Genomic DNA, 11,060 nt, shown 5'->3' on the forward strand with positions numbered 1-11,060 from the left:
ACACACACACACACAGTAAAGTGCTTAAAGTACCCTAATCATAAGTTTTCTACTTGATGAATTTTAACGTATGTATGTTAAAATATATATTAAATAAAATATGTGTTAAATATATATTAAAATGTATCTGTTAAAATATATATATTTATCTGTGTAACTATCCCCCAGATTAAGACATAGAACATTTCCACAACCCTAGAAAGCTCTTTCATGCTCCTTCCCCATCAGTACGCACCCCCAAGTTACATTCTGGCTTCTATTACCATAGATTAATTTTGTTTATTACCATAGATTAGTTTTGGAGTTCTTATAAATGGACTCATGCAGTAGGTACTCTTGTGTCATAATGATGAATTATGATTCTGGTTTGCTCGTTATATCTATGAGATTCATCCATATTGTCTGTGGCAATAGTTTTTTTTCTTGTTGTGTAGCTTATGAATATACCACACAATCTATTCACCTGATGATGGACATTTGAGTTGTTTCCAGTTTGGGGCTATTATAAATAACACTGCTATGAATATTCTTGTGCATATCTTTGGCAGAGATATACACTCATTTTTAATACCCAAGAGTGGAATTGATGAGTCAGAGGGTATAAGTGTCCTCTCTTAGCACTTCCCTACACATGCTGTGTTCCTACTTTGAGTATCATAAAAACAGGTTTCCATTGACTTTCTTGCTTTATCCAGTCCTACCCGCTCTACTACAGAAATGAAGTTTGAGAGCTAGGAAATTGACATGTTCAGGATTATAGACTGGGATTTCCCTAATTTCCCATCATTTTCCCCAAATAATTGCTAGTGACTCAGTAACAACATCCACTCTTTAAGTACTTTAGGTTAATTGTTAAAGAGTACAGCTAGATTCAAAAAAGTTCAGATTTTTGAAGCACTTAACCTTTTTCTTGCCTGTTTTACCTTGCATCGTTTCAAACACTACAAAATACATACTCATTGCATTTACAATTAATTGTAAGATTCTGAAAGTGATTTTTCAGTGCCTGAATACTTCAAAAAATCTTCCCAAAGCAGCTTTGCTTTGCTGGTTTGTTTTTGTTCTTTTGCTTGCTGCTGAATTTTTTCATTTTAACTATATTTTGCTATTGAGTTGTGATAATGAAAATAATTGTTTAAATTCTATGTTCTTTTTCCTCACCAATTTTTATTTCAGATGATACCGTCTTCCAAAATCCTATGGTACAAGAAGCTATACGAATGGGGTTCAGTTTCAAGGACATTAAGAAAATAATGGAGGAAAAAATTCAGATATCTGGGAGCAACTATAAATCACTTGAGGTTCTGGTTGCAGATCTAGTGAATGCTCAGAAAGACAGTACGCAAGATGAGTCAAGTCAGACTTCATTACAGAAAGGTATGCATTGCTGTTTTTAAAAAGCAAGAAAGGGCCGGATGTGGTGGCTCACACCTGTAATCCCAGCACTTTGGGAGGCTGGGGATATGGACATTTTTTAAACATAACCTTAATGCTGTGTGTTAGTCTGCTCAAGCTGCTATAATAAAATTCCATTGACTAGGTGTCTTAAACAACAGACTTATTTCTGACAGTTTCGGAGGCTCCAAAATCAAGGTGCTGGCCGATTTCGTTATTGATGAGGGCCCTCTTCCTGCCTTGCAGGTGGCTGCCTTCTCACTGTGTCCTCACATGGCATGGGATGGGGGTGGATGGGACAAGATGGAGCAAGTACTCTGGTCTCTTTTCCTCTACTTTTAGGGACACTAATCCCATTATGGGGGTCTCATCTTCATGACCTCATCCAAACCTAATTAGTTCCCAAAGGCCTCATTTCCAAATATCATTACATTAATCATGGAAAAAAGATTAAAAATATGAATTCTACCAGCCTGGGCAACATAATGAAACTGTCTCTACAAAAAATACAAAAATTAGCCGGGCATGGTGGTGTGTGCCAGTAGTCCCAGCTACCTGGGAAGCTGAGCGGGGAAGATCACCTGAGCCAGGGAGATCAAGGCTGCAGTGAGCCATGATCATGCCACTGCACTTCAGCCTGGGCAGCTGAGCGAGATCTTGTCTCAAAATATATATATATCTCCTTTAAGGATGATGGACACTATAGTGCTTGCCAACAACATCGAAGGTTAAAGAAGAGGTTTCAAACTGAGTACACTTTTGGGTACTATACCTGTAATAGTTCTCTAAGCTCTTGACTATCCTCCCTCCAAAAAGATGAGAATTCTTCTACTACTAAAAAACTTAAACGTTTACTTATTTTTGACACATTTAAAATCCTTGTGATCTTTAAGATATTTCAAGTGCTTTTGAAACATTATTCAGATAATTACTTAAGTTATGAAACAGTATGAACATTAATGATATTTAAAATTATATTCATTGATGTAAGAATCAATGGAAAGCTTCCAGTTTTTCCCTTATAGATGCATTTATTTAAAACTTACACAGGCTCCACTTATCTTGGTGGTGGTAAAATAAACCCTTTACTTGGTCATCTTTCTTTCTTTTTATTTTTTTTAAGACGGAGTCTCACTCTGTCACCCAGGCTGGAGTGCAGTGGCACGATCTCAGCTTACTGCAACCTCTGCCTCCCCGGCTCAAGCAATTCTCCTGCCTCACCCTTCCGAATAGCTGGAATTACAGGCATGTGCCACCACGCCCGGCTAATTTTTTGTATCTTTAGTAGAGGCGGGGTTTCGCCCAGTTGGCCAGACTAGAATTTTTCTACTATAACAGAAATACAAGCAATTGTGTCATTTTTTTCCTGCATCTTAAACACGCGCTTAATTAAGTTTGGCCATAAGTTATTAGCTTTCAAACCTTAATGTGTCTGCAGCAAAAAGATTTAGCAGGTTGTAATAGGAAGAGATCAAGGGACTGTGCATTAGGGAGAGTGTCTTTTCTCTATCTAACAGGAGTCAGTGGGCGCTCATATTATCACTGAGACTACAAACTAGGATGGTGTGGGAAGGAGAGCCTAAGGGTTGGAATTCATTTGAACTCTCCTCAGTCTCACTAAATTGAGAGGCAAGTAATTGATACAGGCTCTCTACTCATGCTGGGACCGCTGCCTGTTTGTCTTTCCAAAAGCTGATGAGGAAAGACTGGCACTAAGAATCTTTTAATTTTATATAAAATAAGGATGGGGCTAACTGAAGTGAAGCAGGTGAAGGTTATTAGAGAAGATATAACATTGTCACTTACTGAGAAATCCTAGATTAGTGCTGTCTTTTTTTCCCAATGGCTGTGTAACAGAGAATGCCCTAGTAAAATATCTTGTAAAAATAGTACCAAATCAGTATCTTTTTTTCTTTCTTTGAAAAATTATGTAGTGTAAAATAAAGCCGTTTATTTAGTGTACGTACTAAAGTACTTATTTTAATCTTTATATATATTACTGTGTATAATATAAAAATCAAATAACCCATATTCATTTATCTGTCTTTCCACATGAATCTTCTCTAATAGTAAAATGAATAACATCAGTTTATTCTAAAAGAGGCTTTAAATAATTACAAATATTAGCAAATAACATCAAAAGTTATCTAGCCTTTATTGCTCATGTGCCAGTAACCTTCTGACCTAGAAGAGGGCTTTGTGGGGAGGAGAAGGGGAAAGGCGCTGTAGGGAAGTATGTAGAATCCAGTAGTTACCTTTAAGCCAAGAGGGAAGTAAGTGCCAGTGGTAAACTATTGGCCTGAGGGGAAAAGATCTATGCCCAGAATATCACCGTCTCAAGTTAGTGGCTTTATACAAGGATGAAATAATATAGAAAAAAAAATGAGATGATAGGGTATCACAAACAATCAGAACCAAAGGAACTTTAAAGATTATTTTACAACTTTTTTTTTTTTTGAGATGGAGTTTCACTCTTGTTGCCTAGGCTGGAATGCAGTGGTGCAATCTCAGCTCACTGCAACCTCCACCTCCCGGGTTCAACCAATTCTCCTGCCTCGGCCTCCCGAGTAGCTGGGATTACAGGCATGTGCCACCACAGCCTGCTAATTTTGTATTTTTAGTAGAGATGGGGTTTATCCATGTTGGTGGACTAGTCTCCAACTTCCAACCTCAGGTGATCCTCCCGCCTCGGCCTCCTAAAGTGCTGGGATTACAGGCATGAACCACCGCACCCAGCCCATTTTATAACTTTTATGAACTTAGTGGGGAACCTGAAGTACAGATGGGCTATTGCCTAGGATCATGCCAATAGCTGGGAATAGAACTCAGATTTCCTGACTTCTGGTCCAGTGTTTTGGGGTTCGTTTCAGGTTTTTTTTTTTTTTTTTAGATTTTTAAAAATTGTGATAAAATACACATACAATTTACTATCTTAACCATTTTTAGGGTATGGTTCCGTAGTGTTAAGTACATTTACATTGTTGCACAGTCAACCTCTAGAATTCTTCATCTTGCAAAACCAAAACTCTGCATCCATTAAACAGCCAGGCGTGGTGGTGCACGCCTGTAGTTCCAGCTGCTTGGGAGGCTGAGGCAAGAGGATTGCTTGAGACCAGAAGTTCAAGGCTGCAATGAGCTGTGATTGCACCATTGCTCTCCAGCCTAGGATACAGAGCAAGACCCCATCTTTAAATAAAAATAAAAATAAAAATAAAAAAAATAATAATAATAATAAAAACATGTTCATTAAACAACTCCCCATTCCCTCTCTTCCCAACCCCTGGCAACTACCATTCTACTTTTTGTCTCTATAAATTTGACTACTCTAGGTGTCAGTATTGTTGGGTTTTTTTGTTTGTTTTTAACTCGTTGTAGCATTGCATCTAAAAGTAATGTGGAAATTACTTGTTCTCCTTTTGATTTTTTGGGCATGAAATATACACTTCATTCTGACATTTTTTGGTGTCAATGCTTTCTTATAATATAAATCAGCTTATAGTGCCATTTCTTTACTTATATTTTTTCCTCTGCCTTGAGTACCTTTTCTCTGTCTGTATACCTAGTCCCATTCCCCACTCTATCCCCAACTCTCTGAATCTACTTTGTGAACTCATGTTTCAAGGTTCAGCTCAGAAGTCACTTCTTTCAAGTTTTCTCCCGCACCCACAGCAGAGTTAGGAGCTCCTTCTTATCTACTCCTGGTGCTGGTAGAGTTTTGTTTTGTTTTGTTTTGTTTTGTTTTTCTTGAAACAGGGTCTTGCTCTGTCGCCCAGGCTGGAGTGCAGTGGCATGATCTTGGCTCACTGCAACCTCCATCTCTCAGCTTCAAGCAATTCTCCTGCCTCAGGCTCCGGAGTAGCTGGGATTACAGGCATGTACCACCACACCCAGCTAATTTGTGTGTGCATTTTTAGTAGAGACGGGGTTTCACCATGTTGGCCAGGCTGGTCTTGAACTCCTGACCTCAAATGATCTGCCCACCTCAGCCTCCCAAAGTGCTAGGATTACAGGTGTGAGCCACCACACCTGGCTGAGCTTTTTGCTTTTTACACTATTTTGAAACTGGTTTCTGCCCTGCCCATTAGAACAGGCTTCTTGAGGGTTAAGTGCTTTATCTTCTTATCTCTGATGCATTCCATGGTTGAGCCTATGGTTTTTATTATGCCCAAGAGGGTACTTTTTAAGAAGAAAGAGATTAAACAATCCTTTCCTTTACCCCCTAGCCAGAGAAACCTTTCTGAAACATGGATGTGATCATATCTGTCTCTAGTTTAAAATCCTTCACTGGCTCCCAGGGCCCTTGGGATCAAGTCCAAACTCCTTTACGTGGCTTGCCTAATCTTTCATGATCAGGCACCCTTTTGTAGCCTCATCTCATGCTATTTTCTCAAATTCTGTGCCCAAGCTTTGCCTGTGCACTTGTAGGCCATGTTCTCTCTCCTTGGAGCTTGCTTATGCCATTTCCTTTGCCTAAAACACTTTTCTCCCATTGCCCTTATCCCCCAAGGCCTCCCTCTCCTAGTAAACTCCTAATTCATTCTTTAGTATCCAGTTTTAGATATAATTTCCTCCAGGAGGCCTTCATTTATGCATGCATGCGCACACATGCACACACACCCTTCCTGTGCTCTTCATAACACATTGTAATTACCTTTGTCATCATACCATTTATACTTTCCTGTTTACTTGTCTATGAACGATTGGGGGCTTGAGGTTTATGTATTTGTTAATTGTATCCCTAGTAGAACCTAGTTAAGTGTCCAGTAAGTATTTCTTGAATAAACTGTTGTTTTCCAAACATGTTTTCAGTATAGTGTTCAACAGGATATTAAAAGGATGCCATGAAAAAGGAACCCCATAGTTAAACAGGGTAATGTGTTGTACATTTCTAAGAGGGAATATAGACTATACTGTCCTATATTGTACTGTACTGCCCTGTCATGGATGACAGTGGTTCTCAAATGCCGGTGTGCCCAACCCCAGAAATTTTAGGTTCTGTGAATGGAGCCCAGAAATCTGTTGTTTGAAAATGCCCCAGGTTATTCTCACGTGAGGCCGTATTTGGAAACTGCCGGTACATAATGATTATAAAGATGCTAAAATAAACAAATAGTTGTGGTTATAAAGATATAGTTAAAATATGTAATGCATTTGGAATAGTGCCTAGCACATACTGTTTATACAATATTACTGTTAACTGCTGCTGCTGTTGTCATTATTGTTATATGTGACCATGAAACACATTTTTTTTGTGGCATATGTATTCACATTTCACAAAACTATTTTGGGAAAGGCTGAATTAAGCAAGTACTTCAGTGCCACCTATATGCTGATGACATCCAGATCTCTATCTCTAGCCCTGACTTCTCCTGACCTCAAGATTTGACTCTTCAGTTACCTACTGGGTATTTTTATATGGGTGTCCTGAAAACACCTAAAAAATATCTGAAGATCCCAAACCTGTACCTCCTTTTATATTTCTTATTGGCATCACCATATCCTTGTCAGCCAAGCTAGCAATCTTGAAATCAACTTTAGTTTGTCTTTCTTCTTCAGCCCTCATATCCAGTCAGTCACCCAGTCCTACTTGTCCCACTTCAGAGGTGTCCCTCAAATCCATCCCTCTATTTCTGGAATTAGTTGTGACCTTTCCATATGCTGCTCCTTTTACCTAACCCTTGTTTTTCTGCCTGGCAAATTACTACCCATGCTTAAATGTCACTCCTCCGCTTCCCTCCTCCCCTGATCCAGCCACTGCCAACCTGTGGAGCCTTCTCCAACTAGCCTGAGCAGAAGAACTTGTTTTCTCATCTTGTTCCAGAGCACTTTGTACATAACTTTATTAGGGCACTTATCACTTTGTACTTTGTGCTTAACCTCCATAGCCTCATCTTACATCCTCTCCCACTAGCATGTGAGCTATTTAAGAGCAGATGCCATGTGTGAGTCATCCTCATATCTCCTGGCACTTGTTGGGTGCTTGGCACGTAGTAGGAGTTCAATAAATATTTTCAATGAATGTAAACAACTAAGAAAGTCTAAAACTAGCATAATTCTTTTCTCTTTTTGCAGAGATTAGTACTGAAGAGCAGCTAAGGCGCCTGCAAGAGGAGAAGCTTTGCAAAATCTGTATGGATAGAAATATTGCTATCGTTTTTGTTCCTTGTGGACATCTAGTCACTTGTAAACAATGTGCTGAAGCAGTTGACAAGTGTCCCATGTGCTACACAGTCATTACTTTCAAGCAAAAAATTTTTATGTCTTAATCTAACTCTGTAGTAGGGATGTTATGTTCTTCTTATTACCCTGATTGAATGTGTGATGTGAACTGACTTTTAAGTAATCAGGATTGAATTCCATTAGCATTTGCTACCAAGTAGAAAAAAAATGTACATGGCAGTGTTTTAGTTGGCAATATAATCTTTGAATTTCTGGATTTTTCAGGGTATTAGCTGTATTATTTATCCAACTTTTTTTACTGTTATCTAATTGAAACCCTAGACTAAGAAGCATCATATTATAACTGAACACAATGTGTATTCATCGTATACTGACTTAATTTCTAAGTGTAAGTGAATTAATCATCTGGATTTTTTATTCTTTTCAGATAGGCTTAACAAATGGAGCTTTCTGTATATAAATGTGGAGATTAGAGTTAATCTCCCCAATCACATAATTTGTTTTGTGTGAAAAAGGAATAATTGTTCCATGCTGGTGGAAAGATAGAGATTATTTTTAGAGGTTGGTTGTTGTGTTTTAGGATTCTGTCCATTTTCTTTTAAAATTATAAACACGTACTTGTGCGAATAATTTTTTAAAAGTGATTTGCCATTTTTGAAAGGGTATTTAATGATAGAATACTATCAAGCCAAGATGTACTGACATGGAAAGATGTGAAAGATATATTAAGTGTAAAATGCAAGTGGCAAAACACTATGTATAGTCTGAGGCCATCAAAGTATGTATGTTTCTTATATGTATAGAACAAAAGATTTGGAAAGATAGACACCAAACTGTTAAATGTGGTTTCTCTTTGGGGGGGTTGGGGAAGGGGCCTCAGAGGGGTTTTATAGGGGCCTTTCACTTTCTCTTTTTTTCATTTTGTTCTGTTTGAATTTTTTATAAGTATGTATTACTTTTGTAATCAGAATTTTTAGAAAGTATTTTACTGATTTAAAGGCTTAGGCATGTTCAAACGCCTGCAAAAGTACTTATCACTCAGCTTTAGTTTTTCTAATCCAAGAAGGCAGGGCAGTTAACCTTTTTGGTGCCAATGTGAAATGTAAATGGTTTTATGTTTTTCCTGCTTTGTGGATGAAAAATATTTCTGAGTGGTAGGTTTTTGACAGGTAGACCATGTCTTCTTATCTTGTTTCAAAATAAGTATTTCTGATTTTGTAAAATGAAATATAAAATATGTCTCAGATCTTCCAATTAATTAGTAAGGATTCATCCTTAATCCTTGCTAGTTTAAGCCTGCCTAAGTCACTTTACTAAAAGATCTTTGTTAACTCAGTATTTTAAACATCTGTCAGCTTATGTAGGTAAAAGTAGAAGTATGTTTGTACACTGCTTGTAGTTATAGTGACAGCTTTCCATGTTGAGGTTCTCATATCATCTTGTATCTTAAAGTTTCATGTGAGTTTTTACCGTTAGGATGATTAAGATGTATATAGGATGAAATGTTAAATCCTCTGCCTACATTTGTGTTCTTGACTAGTAATAGTAGTAGATACTTCTGAAATCAATGTTCTCTCAACATCCTTAAAACCTCTTGGAAATTATAAAAATATTGGCAAGAAAAGAATAGTTGTTTAAATATTTTTTGAAAAACACTTGAATAAGAATCAATAGGACATAAACTAGAAGTTTAAAAATGCTTCATAGGACGTCCAGGGTTTACATTATAAGATTCTCACAACAAACCTATTGTAGAGGTGAGTAAGGCATGTTACTACATAGAGAAAAGTTTGAGAGTAAAACTGTAAAAAATTATATTTTTGTTGTACTTTCTAAGAGAAAGAGTACTGTTATGTTCTCCTAACTTCTGTTGATTACTACTTTAAGTGATATTCATTTAAAACATTGCAAATTTATTTTATTTATTTAATTTTCTTTTTGAGATGGAGTCTTGCTTGTCACCCAGGCTGGAGTGCAGTGGCATGATCTCTGCTCACTGCAACCTCCCCCTCCTGGGTTCAAGCGATTCTCTTGCCTCAGCTTCCTGAGTAGCTGGGATTACAGGCGAGTGCCACCATACCCGACTAATTTTTGTATTTTTAGTAGAGACAGGGTTTCACCATGTTGGCCAGGCTGGTCTCAAACTCCTGACCTCAAGAGATCCGCCCACCTTGCCCTCCCAAAGTGCTGGGATTACAGGCTTGAGCCACCACACCCAGCCAAAGCATTGCAAATTTAAATGAGAGTTTTAAAAATTAAATAATGACTGCGCTGTTCCTGTTTTAGTATGTAAATCCTCAGTTCTTCACCTTTGCACTGTCTGCCACTTAGTCTGGTTATATAGTCATTAACATGAATTTGATCTGTATAGTCTAGAGTATAAGTTTAAATTTAAAGTGTTCTACAAGGGGAGAAAAGTGTTAAAATTTTTTAAATATGTTTTCCAGGACACTTTAGCTCTAAGTCAGGTAGGTAGTTCAGTCTAGTTGTTAGCCAAGGACTTAAGGACTGAATTGTTTTAACATAAGGCCTTTCCTGTTCTGGGAGCCACACTTCATTAAAATTCTTCTTCTAAAGCTTGTATGTTTAGAGTTAAGCAAGACTTTTTTTCTTCCTCTCCATGAGTTGTGAAATTTAATGCACAACGCTGATGTGGCTAACAAGTTTATTTTAAGAATTGTTTAGAAATGCTGTTGCTTCAGGTTCTTAAAATCACTCAGCACTCCAACTTCTAATCAAATTTTTGGAGACTTACCAGCATTTGTCTGTGTTTGAACTATAAAAAGCACTGGATCTTTTCCATCTAATTCTGCAAAAATTGATCATTTGCAAAGTGAAAACTATAGCCGTATCCAAATCTTTTCCCCCTCCCAAGAGTTCTCCGTGTCTACATGTAGACATTCCATTTCTGTGTAAAGTTCACTCTAGGATTTCAAGTCACCACTTATTTTACATATTAGTCATGCAAAGATTCAATTTGTTTTGTAATAAGTACTTATCTTTATTTGTAATAATTTAGTCTGCTGATCAAAAGCATTGTCTTAATTTTTGAGAAATGCTTTTAGCATTTACAAACTAAATTCCAGTTAATTAATTAATGGCTTTATATTGCCTTTCCTGCTACATTTGATTTTTTCCCCTATCCCTTTGATTATGTAGGGTAGAGTGGGTGTAGTGAGTGTATATAATGTGATTTGGCCCTGTGTATTATGATATTTTGTTATTTTTGTTGTTATGTTATTTACATTTCAGTAGTTGTTTCTTCCGTTTCCATTTTAGTGGATAAAATTTGTATTTTGAACTATGAATGGAGACTGTCACCCCAGCATTAGTTTCACATGATATACCCTTTAAACCCGAATCATTGTTTTATTTCCTGATTACGCAGGTGTTGAATGGGGAAAGGGTCTAAGGAGGTGGGAGAAATGGGATAGTATATCGTTGAGATATACTATGGGATGTATATCGTTGCCATTAGAGAAATA

General features: G+C 37.3%; 1 protein-coding gene across 1 annotated transcript in view; it reads left to right on the top strand.

Moving 5' to 3' along the window:
* XIAP (X-linked inhibitor of apoptosis, E3 ubiquitin protein ligase) overlaps nucleotides 1–10,287 on the top strand; it is a 73,320-nt gene extending 63,033 nt beyond the window's left edge. The window contains exons 5-6 of the mRNA XM_012001515.1: nucleotides 1,171–1,377; nucleotides 7,468–10,287. Coding sequence (XP_011856905.1) covers nucleotides 1,171–1,377; nucleotides 7,468–7,661 — 401 coding nt within the window. The 3' untranslated portion in view covers nucleotides 7,662–10,287. The remainder of the gene's footprint in view (nucleotides 1–1,170; nucleotides 1,378–7,467) is intronic.
* Nucleotides 10,288–11,060: the final 773 nt, after the last annotated feature.

Source organism: Mandrillus leucophaeus, unplaced genomic scaffold (genome assembly GCF_000951045.1).
Source record: "Mandrillus leucophaeus isolate KB7577 unplaced genomic scaffold, Mleu.le_1.0 Scaffold661, whole genome shotgun sequence".
Classification (NCBI taxonomy): Eukaryota; Metazoa; Chordata; class Mammalia; order Primates; family Cercopithecidae; genus Mandrillus; species Mandrillus leucophaeus.